This window comes from Diadema setosum, chromosome 17 (genome assembly GCF_964275005.1).
Source record: "Diadema setosum chromosome 17, eeDiaSeto1, whole genome shotgun sequence".
Taxonomy (NCBI): domain Eukaryota; kingdom Metazoa; phylum Echinodermata; class Echinoidea; order Diadematoida; family Diadematidae; genus Diadema; species Diadema setosum.
The window spans coordinates 18,216,319-18,234,380 of NC_092701.1; the positions used below are offsets into that span (position 1 = coordinate 18,216,319).

Here is an 18,062-nt window from a genome sequence, read left to right on the forward strand (position 1 = left end):
TCATACTCTTCTGCATGCTTGAGTGTGTTCCAAGCATTTTAGGCACAAAAGATAAAAGATTATGCACTCAGGTTTTCAGGAAAGGGCCTGGTCATTTAACCTTCAAGAAATAACTATAACGGAATGCAGTACCATTAGTCCACCTAAGGTCTACAACTGCAAAACAGAAAGTTCGATAGAATGGTGTATTCTTGCAAAGTAGAGGAGATGTCAATTACTATCTGCATAATGCAGACAACTGCAGACAGAGTTATTTTGTGTGCAACCTATCCATGAACAAAAATGTCAAAACCCAATATCAACACAAATTCAGGTACACTTTGATTAATTACCTTTACAAAGATTTCATCACAAAATTCCAGATGAGCCGCCAAAATGTACTTTCCAATTAATTTTTATGTTTAAGCATCCTCGGTTGCACCGATACCAAATGTTGTTAAATGTGAGGGTGCAATAGCTGGCTCCTTAATATCACATACAAATGGGATACAAGTTCTAGTGTTAGGCAGGCAGTTAATCAACTATTTCTATCAGTTAAATCTGCACACTTTCCTCCCTGTGAAAACTGCAGCGGTCCTTTTTCATACAATGTAGCATGGCTTGCCTGAATCCGTGGAGTTGCTGAGTTTCATGCTTTATTGTTGTGTGCCCGCTTGCTGTGGGCTGGCTTATTGTTGGCTAGCCTGGCACAAGGGAGTTTACACTAATATCAACTTAAACGTTTACAAAATACAACCAAAATTTTGGACTTTTGAACTGCATCAAGTTGCACAAGTTTTCTGTTGTGCTGATTTTTTAAAGAATTTGTTGACTTTAAATGCAATTACCAAATTCTTTTATCTCTGCGGAATCAACAATCCATCCCTGATTTGAACTTAGGTATTAAAGCAAAGTCAAAAGATGGTGCAGTTATCTGACAATTAAAAGTGTAGAAAAGTATGAATCCACAGCAAAAGGAGCATTTATGCCTGCTGGGATAAAGAAATGCAAGTACTGAAGCAGGCTACAGATTTCATCAAAAGAACTTTTGGCAAAACTACATTTGTTAATCAATGTACCTTTTCTTTAGAGTGATTCACAGGATCAAGTTTAAATTGAAAAGGCAGTGAGAGAACTAGACATTACATTGTAGGTGCTAGTTGCACTTTTCATTTGAGAGCATATGTGTCCTCATTACAACAACAACAAAATAAACTACACTTGAACAAACATTTTAATTTTACTCATTTTACTTGTTTGGAAATATTTCCTCAGCAACTACAGGCCACTTCCATTGTGACAGAATTCTTATGACTGGCAGTTTTCTTTTGTTATTAAAAAAAAAAAAAAATTGGGATATTCGACGAAAGAAAGTATATAAAGATATTATAATAATATATATCCTCAAGTATCATTTATCATATTTATATTTCATATTTATCATATTTTGTAATGTTGACATACATGTTAATTATTGTATCTACAAGCTCTGTTGGAGATGGAAAAAATAAATGAATGAAAAATATAAATAATTTGGGACCTGCATTTTCATTTTGTTATACCTGTATTTGCTATAACCGGACGGCAGTGTATTTTATTACAGCTTATACACCCTCAACATCAAAAAAAGGAAGCATAATTCCCCATTCTTCTAGATCGTTTCAAAACATACACTGATCTTCTGAATTCAGCAGAGCAACGGTACTCTTGCTTCAGGACATCATATGAGTGATGTCATAACGATGAGTAACGATGAATCACATTTCACACTGACCCACTAGGCCAAAGGCAACATGAATGGTAAAATTATATCAGTGGGTCCAAACTCTGCCGAGCAGAGACTTGCCCGCCATCAACATTTCACTTGTCTGTCTCACCCGACGGCAATTTGATTGCAGCCTGTGGATATTTCAGAACGGAATCCTATGCTATTCCCTTGGTGATAGTTTCTTTGGTACTTTTCCTCTGGTGATAGTACATCTCAGACTGGGAGTGCTATGGCCTTCTCTCTGTGTAGTTCATTGACCTCGGACTGGCTGTACCCCAGCAGGCTGGTGAGAATGTCTGCCGTGTGCTGACCCAATGTTGGGGGAGCCAATCTCCCCTCTGGCTCTATGTTGCTGTACCTCACAGCGTGACCTGGTCAAAGAATCAAACACACCCTTCACATCAATCAAAAATATGGACTCATTGTCATAAAGATATTTGCAATGTAAAAGAACATTTCTCTCAGTATACAGTACGCATTGTATTACTATCTGTTTACAACATGATAATGTTCTGGGAGACTTTAAACATGTGTCAAACAACTGGACAATCAAATAAAGATGAAGAGTAAATGGCACCTGTTGAAGATGGGTTGATTTTGCTACAACATGCATTTCCCATATACACCTGCCCAAATCTACTGGGGACTCATCTTCCATGGGTTAACATTATGAATATCTAGGCCACAGTACATAAACCTGAACCAAATGATTCTAGTAAGTCTATATCAGCACACTAGAGCTGATGACAAGAACTGGGAAGAAATGATAGAATTTGCAAACATCTGTGATATATGGAGAACTCATTTAATCCCTATTGAGGTGCCACACATCCAATATTATGTTTGATATATCAATGCTGCATAGTTTAATGGTTAATACAACATTTTCCGCCACACACTATTCAAGTGTGACAACTTTCATGACCTCAAAGTTCAAATGCACTCCATTATTCTTCATGGTGTCTCCAATTAATATGGGATGTGCCTGGTTATTAGTCTCAACAACCCTTCACAGAATGAAATTCCATTAAACATCCCCTGGAATCGCACATGCTATGGTAATGTTTCCCACTAGAGTAAGCCTATGTCTGGTCTCGGAATTACATGCTTAACGAGATTCCTGTAAACGCTAAGTGCTACCAGTCTAGTGTTCCAATACGGTGGTATATCCACATCTTCTCCACTGACGAGACACCAAAGCACCTGTTAGAGAACACATCTCACCCCTGGGTCCTTCAGTGCTAACATTCCCTGTCCTTGTTACATTTAATTATGTGTCAATGCATATTAAGTGTTTTCCTCCAGAGAGTGTTCCTGATCCAAACTCCTCTCACATATTGTGACTCCAATGACTCTGTTGCAGCATCACATATTCTCTATCATTTCCTACCACTGGCCATTCTAACTCCTGCACCCCTCTCTCCCGTCATCTCTCTCACAGTGAGACTTCATTTCACGCCTTCAGCATACCTGGTACTCTAATGTTTCCCACCGTAGGGTGCTCCATCTCAAGAATCATGTTGTTGTGTTGGACTTGGGGGTCGCTGAATACCTGGCTCATGGTGTTGATTGGTCCATAGGGGAAGCCACACCCCTCCAAGGCCTCTAACCACTCCCCAGTAGTACGCTCCAACAACCTTTCATTTATGACAAAAAAAAAATATAAACAAATGATGCAGACAACAGATTTATGACTGGTGTAAAGCTTCAAGAGAACCCTCTGGGAAAAAAGGCCATTCTCTCTACAGTTTATCTTGTAACAAATCTTCTCTAGAATAGGCATTAGCCCTCACCAATTATCCACTCTTGCAGTATTTTGATTAATGTGCTTTGATCACTGATGAGATTTGACATCAATAAACTGTAAATCATCTGACTGTGCCCTGTTACCATGGAAACATTCTTGCAAAGTCTACAAGTACTGCATCTCACGGTATGTGAAGGTAACATTCTCCACACAATTGCCATCAAGAACTTGGAATATCCGTCTCAAATCACTGAAACTCTCATAAATTACTACATCACTACACAGAAACACTTGTGCTCCGGTCCCTTTGCATTTGTTGTTTTTGTTTATCAAAGAATGGTGAGCTTGTTACATTTTGAGAGAAAATACTCACTTCATGTGGAAAAACCAAAACAAATCAGTTGCACTATCATCTGACCACACAGTTTCAATTATTCCCGGAGAATGCCACAAAAATAATTTTCTTGATAATTTTCCACAGTCATTTGTTTGAATCTGGGCCACATTTCATTAAAAGAATTGCTTCGATAGCAACTCTTGCTGGAATGGCAAGTGTCATGGTAATGACAAGAATCCTGCTTCCTTTCCTGATTGGATGTTGCTACAAAAAGTTGCTATTCAAGCAATAGTTGTTATGCTGTCATCTTTCATAAAAACAGGACCCTGATTTGTCGGTTCTTTATCAAGAAAATAAACTTTCTCTTCAGAGGCAAAGTCATTTGTAAATTACACAGGTGCACACATACACACATACATACATACACACATTACACATACCTTTACACCCAATAATATCCGACTGAAAAACTGAGTTCACTATCAAGAGCCTTTCAATCTCAACTGACAATACTCCTCAATACAGTAACTCTGAAAACTATTTTGGAATACACTGCATACCTCTTGGACAAGATGGGCAGCAGCTTGTCTCTGTTAGCAACTCGCTTTGCGTTTCTCTGGAAGCTGGGGTCATCTGCTAGCTCTAGAAGGTCTATCCTCTGTTGGTTGGAGTGTAAGCAAGAGTCCAGAAAATTGCAGATAATTATGCTGATGTTAACCTCTGCGCAATGCCTACTTGCATGAATCCATAAATATGCGTTATGAGACATGGTTAGGATGAGGGAGAACATAAAAACAAACAAGAAGTGATGATTGCTACTACATGCATAATATACATAAATGTCATTTTCTGTTACTTCTAGACAATGAAAACTTCAAGACAGACGTATCAGGTAATGTCCTTTTTTCCCCTTTGTGTTCAGTCATTTGTTACGTCCTAGCTCACCACTCCCCTGATCAAAGTGCTTCATGCTTTTCAGAAATTTTCAGTCTTGTTGAGCATAGTCACATCCAATAAAAAGTAATTTTTTTTTTAAGCATCACGAGGTTGAGCCCTGCAGAAGATGCCCTTTATGCCACTATCCATGTCTGTTTTCCACTTAACTGACCCATTATATAATGTTTGTCTGCCAAACTGGATGAGACAATGTATGAATCTCTGACACAACCTCCTATACAGTTACTGAGATAAAATATAAAATTTTCGCTCTGAATTTAGCATTTTCCTATGCTGAACTTTGGATATTCAAATGGGTGATTGAACCTCATTCCTTCAATTTGTCCAATATGTTGGCAGAATTTTGTCTGCCTTCCATGAAGTGATTATCATCATTCACACGAGAAAATCAAGATTATCAATGGTGACTATGATGAGTATCATCATATCGATAATGACAACAGGGACACTACGTCTACTACTTCTACTGATACAAGTACTACAAATACCATATCTTATCACCATCACCATACTATAAAAATGATATAAATAATTAGCAACAAATTAAATGATTACACTCTACAACACAGTTCCATACAGCATAACATAGAGATAGGGGGAAGGAATCATTGAAATGGTGAAGTCTTCAGGTAGTTTATAAGAGGTGTGAGTTGAGTCAGTATGTTTGACGGCAGGGTGTAGTGTTGGGTGGCTATTGTCACCTGGTTTAGGTATCACTTTGTATACAGAGAGTAATTAAAAAAGCAGGAAAAACCTCACCTTGCAGAGAGTCTTGAAATGCTGATCGTTGCCAGCCCCGATTATCAGGTATCCATCACTGGTTTTGAAGGCCTAACAGGGAAGGTAAATATGCAATATGCAATATGATCTTTTGGGTCATTTGGGTCACTCATTCAGTTACACCCATTACGCTTACACATGGCCTCAAGTTTTTTCCTCCAAATTCTTATAAATCAGAAACTGGATCTGAAACTGAAACTGAAAGTAACAGATCCATTTTCTGATTTACAAGTATTTGGAGGTTACACTTCGACTGGAATATTAATAATGTACATCAGTTCATTCAACATCAGGAGGTTGCTTGTGGATCTTCAGAAATATTTCATGTCAAAACAACTTACTGCCAATCTAGTATCAGTATCTTTTTTAAAACTTGTGTGCCATCCCTGGGTGTCATAATTTCTGCATCAGTTTTAAGGCATTTAAATTCGTTATATCCTAAGATTGCTGTCAGATCAGCTACATTGTAAAGCCTATTAGTGCATTGCAAAGAATAGCAAAATTCAGCCCCAAAAGTGGATAGTGGTATCCTCTATATAAAAAAAAAAATAATGTGATGCAAGTCAAGTCCACTCAATCATAAGTGCAGCCAGTGGGTTTTAGACCGTTATTAAAATCAAACGAGAGCATCCAATTCTCACCTATCCACAAAATAGGCCTATACATCATTTGTTTTATAAAATAGGCCCGTAAATTCATGAAATTCACCCCTTTTCCCCATCATGTGTCTGGTACATCTACAACACTAAACAAGGCTTGAGCCGTTCATTTGGATTTTACCGGACGCATGGCTCAGTGTGGATCAGTAAAAATCAATGCATGATAACTGACCAATCAGACTGCAGAGATTCTCAAGCCCATTTTACAATTTAACAGCTGACACTGTCATGACGCTCATGAAGCATCGACGCAGCATACCTGGTAAGGGACAATGCTCTGGTGCTGCGTTCCCCATCTCTTAGCCTCTGTTCCAGCCATCAAGTAATTTGCAGCCAGATGAGTGAGCAAGGACACCTGATTGGAGATCAACAAATCTTGGCTGAACAAAAGGGGTGTGCGGATGAGACTTTGGTGAACAAAAGGGGTGCATGGACGAGGCTCTGGTGAACAAAGGAGGTACATGTATATGCAGATGAGACTGGTAAACTAAGGAGTTGCACAGATGAGACTTTAGAGAACAAAAGGGGTGTGCAGATGAGACTATGGAGAACAAAAGGGGTGTACAGATGAGACTTTGGTGAACAAAAGGGATGTACAGATGGCACTTTGGTGAACAAAAGAGGTGTACAGATGAGACTTTGGTGAACAAAAGAGGTGTACAGGGCCCCATTTCATAAAACAGCTGATATGATAGCAACTCTTGCTGGAATGGCAATTGGCATGGCAATGACAAGTATCCAGCTTCCTGATTGGCTGTTGCTATGAGAAGTTGGCCATTCCAGCAAGAGTTGCCATCCTAACATCTTTTATGAAATGGGTCCCAGATGAGACTTTGGTGAACAAAAGGGGTGTACAGATGAGACTATGGAGAACAAAAGGGGTGTACAGATGAGACTTTGGTGAACAAAAGAGGTGAGCAGACGAGACTCTAGTGAAGAAGAAGGAGAAGAGGTGAATGGATGAGACTAGCGAACAAAAGAGGTGTGTGCAGATAAGACTTAAATAGGTAAATTGTTATTAGCCATAATTCCTATCAGAATTGATAACATTATTTTGATGGAGCAAAATGCAATATGTTGAATAAGGTTTGTCTCTTGAACAATTTAAACAGCTGTGAAGTGGTAGTTCTTGTGCAGGTGATGATGTACAATTGACCATGTATAATTCTTAAACGTGAGATGCAAGCATCCAGCTATGGCTGGGATGCCCATTAAAATTACCAGGACAATCAACAACAATCGTACCTACAACAATCATGGCAAAGTGTATCGAAAATAACAAAGTTTGTTACAAATTTAATGAAAAATGATCACAGTTGAAATTGTTCAGACAGCAGAGAGGGGTGATGACACAGTGACATAGAAACAAAGATGTATCAAAAGCTTTCCAGTCAAACACCATGAGCAAAAGAACACCTGGTCGGAGAGCAGTGATTACTAGCATCATTGTCATCGCTATTAAAATACACAAGGTTAATCGTTTCACATAACCAGGCTCCCCTATCCACATAGCAACTTTACACTGCTCAGTAAAATGTATCAGAAAGTAAGGACTTTGGTACAAGTGAGACAATAATTGGCCACACACATGACTGCTGTCAGGGATGAAACTGGGACTAACAAAAGTGTCGATCACGGATGAATCAAAGATTAAATATTCAAGGTCATTATTTTCACCCTGCAAATTTTGACTTCTGAATAGGACTACAGATATAGAGTATAACTTCACTTGTACAGTACTTGCTTCATATCAGGTGGAAGAGTGCAGATGAGGTGGTCATAATACACATATAAACATTGCTATCAGTCTAGTGGATGCTAATGAGGGTTATTAGGAAAAATATCTTATTTGTCATCGAGTGAATTGTGTTTTCCCTACCAGAAGTCAAACATCAGTAAAGGATCACCTATGTGATGGTGACTACTGTAGGAATTTCTCTCTTAAAGGAATGAGTCAGAGATTGATAAATGAATGTAATCTTTGCAACTAAAAAATTGCAATTTACTAGCCAGACATGGTTAACTCATCATCTTGAATTAAAATGTTGATTCTGTGCATGGTCTGAGTGCTCACTACCCTTATCAGGTCTTTAGTTTGGGTTTAGTGACTTAACCTGTTTTAAAGAGTACTGTAAAAGTGGATATTTTCGCGCCAGGCCGGGTCAGAAGAGTTTCGCGTGTTTTTAATTCCGCGGAATCAAGACATCACGCACAGGAACGTATGGCAAGCAAAAATATTCGCGTGTTTTTATTTTCGCGCTAGTTTCTGGTTGCGCGAAATGCGCGAAAATTTCAACACCGCGAAAATTTCCACTTTTACAGTAGTCCCGATTATACTCAGACAGGTGTCTATGGGAAATGGGTGTTATAGCAAAATCAACCCATCCTATATGGGTTAAAGACGACATGATTTCAATAGGTTCTACCCAGTGTATGATTTATAACTCAATATTCAATAGCTTAGTCTTATAACAGGTGAGAGGGTCCAGTTTGCCACAACTGGACAGAGACTGACCTGTGTGGAGAGCAGGTTGGCGTCTATTCCCTGACCTTCGCCCGTCTTCATCCGGTGCAGGAGTGCGGCCAAGATGGCCCCCTTGGCGTAGAGCCCCGTGGAGAGATCCGTCATGGCCACACCCACCTTGCAAGGGTCACCTTCCTGTGTTGTTGGTATACACAAGGTTGAGGGTCAAAGTTGACTTGTGACGTCAAGAACTCAAACACAAACACTCAAGATGAGGGCACAGAGATATGAGTGGAACTCGCTCACACACAAATACAGGCACTAACTGGCATGCTTGAATGTAAATGTAGGAATCTACACACTTGCTAAAAGAGACACACAAAGTTAAGTGGTGGTAAACTCTGGGGTAAATAGTGTCCCATTCACTTATCTTCACAGCTAAATGACAAATTTAAAACTGTACAACTGAAGTTAACTGCTAGGCCTTCATAGGACAGCTCTACACTTTAACTCCTTCTTTTTTCTTTTCTTTTTTTTTTGGGGGGGGGGGGGGGAGGGGAGGGGGTACGCTTCAGCCTGTCACAAAAGACAACAGACATCAAAATATATACTACAAACATACCAAAACTTTACCTGATCCTCAATTATCACCTTTTACATTATACCACAACATTTGTTTGTCCATTATGCCTTGTTTATGCAACAAACTTGGTCTGCTTCCCTACACCTAAAATCCATCTTACCTGAGGTCCTGTGATGTTCATTAAGCCCCCCATGCCCGACGCTGTCAGATCGTAGCCACCCCTCTTGGAATACGGTCCACTCTGGCCATAACCTGTTGGGAGGGAACATTCCATAAAACTGGTATGATTCTCAACAGAGCAGAGTAGCGGTGCTCATACATATTGACATTACCTCAAGGCAAATCAGAGTTATATTCACTCTCCTCCCACACCAATATATCAACTGTCTTATGTAAACCTGATGTTTCTCTGACATCATAAGAGAAATCCTGGTGGGCTACAAAATACCATACAATTTCTACTAGTAATTCATTTAAAAAGCTCTCATACAGTAAGTTGTACGACATTTTGACACTGGAACCAACTGGGGACACTTGATAGGAATCAACTCCAGGCAGCTAATGCAGACAAACTATTTGATCAAATTTCATTCCACTCATATTTTAATTAACATGAGGAAGTTTACATTCATGTCACAAGGTAACAGCCAAATTCTTTCAATCAAGGAAAAACTAAGAATATGCAGGTATTTTTTCCTCTTATCATTTCAAAAACTGAGGGACCATAATTCAGACTTGCTTTGAAAACGTTCCTTGTCATATATATGTATCATTTGAAGTTTGATAAAAGTTCGGGTATTAATGAGTCCCCTCCTTTAGGGGTGACTGAAGTACATTGTACCTGTGATGGAGCAGTAGATGAGGCCAGGGTTGACGGTTTTCAGCTGATCGTAGCCCAATCCAAGCTCCTGCAACTTTCCTGGGATGTAATTTTCCAGTAAGACATCACTTACACCAACAAGCTGAAAAAGGGAGAACACAACACAATGAGCAACTCTCACCACGCAATTCTATACCAATTTTGTGTCACAACATGTTTTAGGTCTACGCTCATCTCTTATTAACCCATTGAAGACTAGCTGATTTTGCTATACAGTGCACTCCTGTTACAACGAACACGGTTATAACGAAATTTCGTTATAACGAAATTTCGTTATAACGAAGTAAATCTTCTGGTCCCAAAATTATCACCATTAAAGTCTATGGTACAAAATTCTCTTATAACGAACACGGTTATAGCGAAATTTCCGTTATAACGAAGTCTTTTCCGAGCGCCACAGACAAAGAAAAACAAGAGAAATGTGCTCCGTTATAACGAAATGCGAATTGCTTTCGAAAATACGTAGCGGAACAAGCATTTTATAGCTGCGTCTCTGCATGGGTGGACGCTTCACACCACTGTGTGTTCGCTCCTTGTGTCACACACAGTTTCTGAGGGAACTTGCATTTATTATTGTAATACAGTTATCCCATCACATTTCACATAGCTTTGCAGTGTATGATGAGTATTCAGCAAACATAATATGATATATATACGTGGTTCCTGTTTTCGTTATATATTGTATTTGTTCGGTTATAACGAAATTTCGCTATAACGAAAGAAAACTGCCGGTACCGAGCATTTCGTTATAACGGGAGTCCACTGTATAACACAAACTTCCCAAAGACACCTCCCCATGTATACTCAGGACTAGTCTTCACGGGTAAACATCCTTTCCTAACCCATAAACTGTATGATTCTGCAATTCCTAATGTCCACACTGTGTTTCCTCCCTTCCTTATGCTAGAAGTGGAGGCTCCTTTCTCTTCTCTTTTTTGTATGGTTTTGTGCTAGGTTGACACCATTTGCTAACTATTGCTTAAGTCACCTGGCTGAGCCAAAAGAGGACAACATCATTTGTCCAATTCCTTGTGTGTGTCAGTCAGTGTGTGTGTGTGTGGGGGGGGGGGGGAACCACATCAATACCCCCCCCCCCCCCCCCAATCTTGATTGAAAGTCAAGTGGAACCTTTAACTTGTGTGAGTCGTGGTTCTGTGGAAAGAGGGAATTTCCTCTTCATGTCTTATCCCAGGGACAGGGTATTCTGTCTCTTTCTCGAGGGGTTTTGACATGATTAGAAATGGCATTGCTCTGCTGGTCTAGGTCGAATTAAAGCCCAAGTTATTTGACTGCTACGCAAACACACTACCAACTGAGTCACCTTAACACCCTGTTAGAGTTGAAATAATTTCTCTTACAAGGGAGTAGTATTCCCAAATATGGTATTTCATGTACTGTGTTCTCTGTGGGGTCAGAGTTCTGTGCAGTCAAAAACAACATTTACTGCAAAATGCCGAATATTTCGTGAGGTTTTTATTTTTGCGAATTGGGTGGTACACGTGAATTTAAAAACACACGAAAATATAAACTCTGATCCCGACATGAATGTCACATGCATGCATACACTTCTCCATTTAGTACTGTATTTGACAATTGGGACTTTTTTAAAACCACTCACAAAATTGTCAGGAAGTTTCAATTCGTTAAAAAGTATACTTGCTAAATATATGGCATATGCAGTATTCCTAACAGAAGTATTGCACCAGATTACTATATTTCAAATCATCTGTACCCAAGGCTGACATTCACACCATGTTCATGAAAATCCCAAATTAACTTTGAAACTCTTGTCTGCAACAATAGCATTGCTTGGCTTTCTACAATGGAGTCAAAGAAAAAATGTTGTTGTCTTCATATAGCTTAAAAAACACAGATAGAACATGAAACCTTGATAGAAAATACTGCATGTTATTTACAGCAACCATCAGTGATCAATCCATACCCCATGTACAAACCATAATGAATTGTGGCAAACTTTAATTTAAAGGAAATTCACTGCAAAGCTTACCTTTTGAACAACTCGAATTCCTTCTGGGTGCTTCAGATTCACAGCCAGACTCTGAAATGTAACCAGAATCTCGATCCTGACAAAATCACTGACAGAAGAAACCTCATGAATCTAGAATGTTCCATCACTCACAAATTAGAGTCACATTGATAAAAGAGTATATAAGTACATAGGAAAGCATGGAATAGAATCTAAACATCTTTATTCTGCAGACAATATTAGAGAATGATGTAATCAGAAAAGTGTCTGCAATTTTCTCAACTTTAGTAAATACCACTACAAACATCTTGATGTAGATTTTACATATCATTATACAATTATAAGAATACTACTAACCATATAAAAGCTTGCTTTGTCTATCCTGCATGCCTGCTCTGTCATAATGACTGTACAGTTATTTGATTATCAACTCTTTTATTACATGTAAAAAAAAAAATACAAAGATATACACTATGTACAAATTCATTGTGCTTTTACTATGTCAAAGATTGGTCAAAGGAACTGAAATTCATATCGATATATTACCTTTTTGTTTCTGTTGATTGAGAGAAAGTAGCAACTCTCCCCAGCAATGAAAGGTGGGCCCCACTCTCTTGTTTCATCACCTACACCTGTATAGGCCAAAGACTAAATATTTAGAGGCAGTTTTGAACATGTTATCATCATGAGGAAACTTGAACAGGCAAATCTGACCACTGGGTCACGTTGATACACTGGCTGGACAATGACATTCACTAATCAGTTTCCGTATATTTTCTGTTACAGGTCATTCTGCTTATGACATGATCAAAAGATATTCTGTTCTGCTTTTCCTTACCTCAAGTTTGATAGTTTTTGTTCACACCTATAATTGTATTTCAAACACCTTGACAAGATTCTCCTTAGCTGAAACTCATAGCATTGTATCTCTGGAATACATTCAATCTTTTATCTGCTAGACCACTTCAGCAATAAAATAAACCTAATCACCTTTGATATTTTGATAAATTCCACATACTGGATTTTGGGTACGATGACCTCTTTCAAGCGGTTCTAAATTTTCTCTCAAACTCACTACATATTTGGTCTCCTTTTATTCACACTCTACCTGATTTCTAGTACCAAACAGGGTCACACATTGCTGGTAAAAATCATTCATCAATGCAAATTTGTCCATTCAGACTGATTGCTTTGAGTTTGTTACAGACTGAAACTTACTGAAACAAAGATCAAACAACAGGAAGAGTCTTTCAATTCTCACCTGGTCTCTCAATTTTAATAACTTCTGCTCCAAGATCTCCAAGAAGCATTGAACAGAATGGACCAGCCAATACCCTGTGGGCAAACATGGAGAAAAGCTTTTGAATGTTTGGGGGCAAATGAAAACCATACATTCTTTCTTCCCTGATAAGTTCACAAATGGAGAAAACAGGCACAAGTTACCAAAGAAAGTTAATCCCACCTGTGAATTTTATACTTTTGGGGAAGTGCAATGATCCTGAGGGTTGAGAATGAAAAAAAAACAAGGAAAAGTAGAAATTACGCAGTGCGTAATATATGTCCCCGCCGGAAGTAGCATTTTGTAGCAAAATGTACAATAAAGGTAAAAAATCAAGGTCAAAGGTCAAAGAAGTCAAAGGTCAAAATTCTGTGTAGAAGTTTTGAAGCGCTCACCTAGTGCCATCACATAAAGCAAACGGAATCGAAATCAGGTTAGAAATGGCGAAGGAGTAGCATTTTGTAGCAAAATGTACAACAAAATGTAGGTCAAAAATTAAGGTCAAAGGTCAAAGGTCAAAATTCTGTGTAGAAGTTTTGAAGCCCTCACCTAGTGCCATCACATAAATCAAACAGAATTGAAATCGGGTAAGAAATGGCGAAGGAGTAGCATTTGTAGCAAAGTGTACAATACAGGCCAAAAAAATCAAGGTCAAAGGTCAAAGAAGACAAAGGTCAAAATTCTGTGTAGAAGTGTTGAAGCCCTCACCTAGTGCCGTCACATAAAGCAAACGGAATCGAAATTGGGTTAGAAATGGCGAAGGAGTAGCATTTTGGAGCAAAATGTACAATACAGGTCAAAAAATCAAGGTCAAAGGTCAAAGAAGTTAAGGTCAAAATTATGTGTAGAGTGTTGAAGCCCTCACCTAGTGCCATCACATAAAGCAAACGGAATCGAAATCGGGTTAGAAATAACGAAGGAGTAGCATTTTGTAGCAATATGTACAATATAGGTCAAAAAATCAAGGTCAAAGGTCAAAGAAGTCAACGGTCAAAATTCTGTGTAGAAGTTTTGAAGCCCTCACCTAGTGCCATCACATAAAGCAAACGGAATCGAAATCAGGTTAGAAATGGCGAAGGAGTAGCATTTTGTAGCAAAATGTACAATACAGGTCAAAAATCAAGGTCAAAGGTCAAAGAAGTCAAAGGTCAAAGTTCTGTGTAGAAGTTTTGAAGCCCTCACCTAGTGCCATCATATAAAGCAAACGGAATCGAAATCGGGTTAGAAATGGCGAAGGAGTAGCATTTTGTAGCAAAATGTACAATATAGGTCAAAGGTCAAGGTCAAAGGTCACTATTGAAATTCTGTGTAGAAGTTTCAAAGCTCCCATGTAGTGCTATCATATAAAGCAAACAGAATCAAAATTGGCTCATAAATGACAGAGAAGTAGCAAATTGAAGATTTTGATCACACACGGACGCACACACGGACGGACACACGGACGGACACACACACGTACAGAGCCCGTTTCATAGTCCCCTGCTCGAACTCGTTCGGCGGGGACAAAAAAATGCTAATACAGATGGTAATTGGCATCCTGAACAATCCAACATATGCAGACATGGCTAAAATTTCATTTTATCATGTTCAATTTTTGATCATTGAAAGTTATCATTGATCTACATACTTTATGCATACAGTGTATTCCCCTTTCTTGTCAATTACTCATTTGGATACAAATACAGGTATTCAGCATGATGATGAATGATAGAATGATGCTGGCAATGCCAGTCATGTTGGTCCTTTCAACTCAGGAGAAGAACAGTTTTATTACAATCACCATCCAGATCCTAACTTGTTCTGTGGCTTTGTTATTCAGCTAAGAGCACAATTTTTTGAAGTTAAAGATTTTTCTTTCATTCTTTACTTTTTTAAGGCAAACTTTGCTTTCATTCTTAGGTTTTTGATTTTCCTCAGTTTGTAGACAGAAATCAGCAATTATGATGAGTGAATATGAAATGACATTCCAAATCTATCCTCATCCATTTCATGTCAATGGTCACTGCAGAATTTTCCTTTTGATGATCACTCACCTTGTCATATCAACAACTCTGATCCCACTCAGTGGATTTACTGCCACTGATGCTGCCAGGGAAAAAAAAAAATGTTTATATGCCATTTATCTTTATGGTACAGAACATTCATTTTTCCCCCTATCTTCTCTCTTTTATTTCAGTGGATATACATGTAAACAGTCTGATATAAAAAAGATCAAAATATTCTCTTTTTTTCAAATTTATTAAAATATCAAATGGCAAAAGCTGTCATTTGAGTTTTTACGTGCCCTACTTCATAGATTCTAATGTTCAGAAAGTTTTATGAGGTATTCAACTTCTCTTGCATGTTACGCTTTCTTCATTGCATGTTACTAGGCCCTACTTACCTAATAAATGTCATGTAATGTCATGTAGGTGAAATGTAAATCGTACTACATCTTGTTATGTTGCTACACATGTTAATCAATGCTCAGGAAAATCTGGGAGAATCAAGACTGGTTTGGACTTTGGTTACCTAGAACTCTATAGAAGAACAAAATGAAAGTAAATTTAAGTTTGTATTGTATACGAACCTGAATGTCAAGTTCCACAATGCTATTGCTAATGTTAGCTACACTGTATGACAGTTTGACTTAACCGCAGCAGCGACCCCATACGGACAAATGTTACAGCGCCCCGCGACGGGGTTAAGTTTGAATATGAGTGTAGACTGTAGATAGGTAGGTAGGTTCTAGGCAGGTAGGACATCTGACACAAATCTAGAGTGTCTAGACATCTAGAGTAGTGTAATTTAACTTTACAATGTCAGTACCTACTGTAGCTGTACCTGTACAAACTTCTCCTAACTAGACTAGTAATATAGTATTTAGACCTGGCTATAGTAATAATCTTAATAGGATCTAGGCCTATTTATAAATCATACCGTTTTCAACTAATTGGCAAGTGTTTGTTTTCATCCAATAATAAGCAACGGACATTAACAAGTAGGTGTCTACCAGTAAACGGCATTTCAACACTTGAAAAGTGACACGTAAAAATTGAAATTAATATGGACTGTTCCGCTAGTGTTTGTCTTTCACACTGCACTGCACGTTCAAACCAATTGAGACGGGACTAACCTTTAAAAATTTTACATATCACACGTATTTGTACGTGGTGGATGGGTGGATGCTTAATTGTCTGTAACATCATACCGGATTTTTTTATTTATGAACAAGATGTAAGGACAAACAAATGATCAGAAGTGACACTTAAACTACACTCACCATATTTTCGTACTGGAATGATGAATTTCATGTTTGTCGAACAGAAATTGCACATGTATAACAGCTCAATCAGAACCTTTTTAGGCCTAGTCAAATCATTGCATATATACACTCGGTTGACGGGTTATGGGGTCGCTGGCAGTGACGAGTGTGCAGCAGGCGCAAGCACACGCGGTACGCACGCAGTAGTGCAGTGGTGCAGTTCGTCAACGCCATGCGCCAGGGCCAAGCTAGTTAGATCCGCTCCGAGCTCCGATCCAGGCTCGCTAGCATTGATAGCTGAGCTCAAGAGCGTCACCGCTATTGAATCAAAAAGCAAAGAAGAAGCGAACAGGATACGTTGAGGTGGTGTGATATCACACCACGTGCCTTGTGAAACGCCATGCGAAGTCAAAGGAGACTGAGTTTATGAAAACTATTTTTTTTTCTCTTTTTTCGATATATCATCTGGTCTCTGCCCTTGTAAAATATTCATATGCAAATAAAGCGAGGACAGCATCCATCTAAATCGAGAGTAGAAAGAACCTAGGAGATTAAAAAAGAAAAGATTATTAATATTGTTGATGGAACCAGTGACTTGCTGGAACAATGGAACTAATAAAAATGGACATTCATCGTATCGTTAGTTCATGCACCTGTATATCTCAAAAGCACAATAGAGACATTTTTAGCATGCTTTACTGCTTTGATCCCATAATCGTCACCGCCAGCAAGCCGGGAGAAGAACAAGTTGGAGATTCGAGAAATCTAAAACTACAAGTATGTGCAGAAGAAAATAACTCACAAAAATCAAGTAAAGTGAATGTGCAGTAGTGGTGTATGCTAGGATATAATGCCTCAAACAATTTCGCTTTGGAAAAGCAGGTATTTTTTTTTTTTTTTTTTTTTTTAAAGAAAGCTAACATTTTGGCAGAATGATTGTACGTCATTTGTGATCTCATTATTCCACTTTTCCGCAGCTTATTCCAGAGCAAAAAAAAGGACGGTAATGGTCAGAGAACAGGATATCTTGCCATTAGGCAAGGCATTATGCTTGTGCGAAAATGTGCGAATCAGCAATTACCCATCTTTTGACACAAAATTTGTCATGATCCCAGGTTTTGCTGCTCATCATCATCTGTATTTATTCAAGGACATTTCCGTCTGAAAAAGGCACATCAGCGAATCAATTAGAGTGAAATGAGGGAAACGATTCTTTTGTTAGTGACGATACACATGATCACACAATCGTTACTGTTCAGACACCTGAGTGTATTCATTAAAATGCACATAATCATGTGTCGGTGACGAAGACTACATCAAAGAAAGACTGCCGTGAACAGTCCATGCATATTAATAGGTCCATGCTCGAACAAACTTTGCAGTATTTAATACTTTGAA

At 38.6% G+C, this 18,062-nt stretch overlaps 1 protein-coding gene across 1 annotated transcript; it reads right to left on the reverse strand.

Annotated features, from left to right (window-relative positions):
- Positions 1 to 1,960: 1,960 nt before the first annotated feature.
- LOC140240944 (succinyl-CoA:glutarate CoA-transferase-like) lies at positions 1,961 to 16,713 on the reverse strand. Its single transcript, XM_072320715.1, has 13 exons — positions 16,683 to 16,713; positions 15,454 to 15,505; positions 13,403 to 13,476; positions 12,688 to 12,773; positions 12,163 to 12,213; positions 10,116 to 10,236; positions 9,435 to 9,526; positions 8,743 to 8,886; positions 6,487 to 6,582; positions 5,548 to 5,619; positions 4,392 to 4,489; positions 3,218 to 3,384; positions 1,961 to 2,118 (listed from the first exon to the last, which is right to left on the reverse strand). Exons 1-13 carry the CDS (start codon positions 16,711 to 16,713, stop codon positions 1,961 to 1,963), a joined length of 1,242 nt encoding a protein of 413 aa, XP_072176816.1.
- Between the last annotated feature and the right edge of the window lie 1,349 nt (positions 16,714 to 18,062).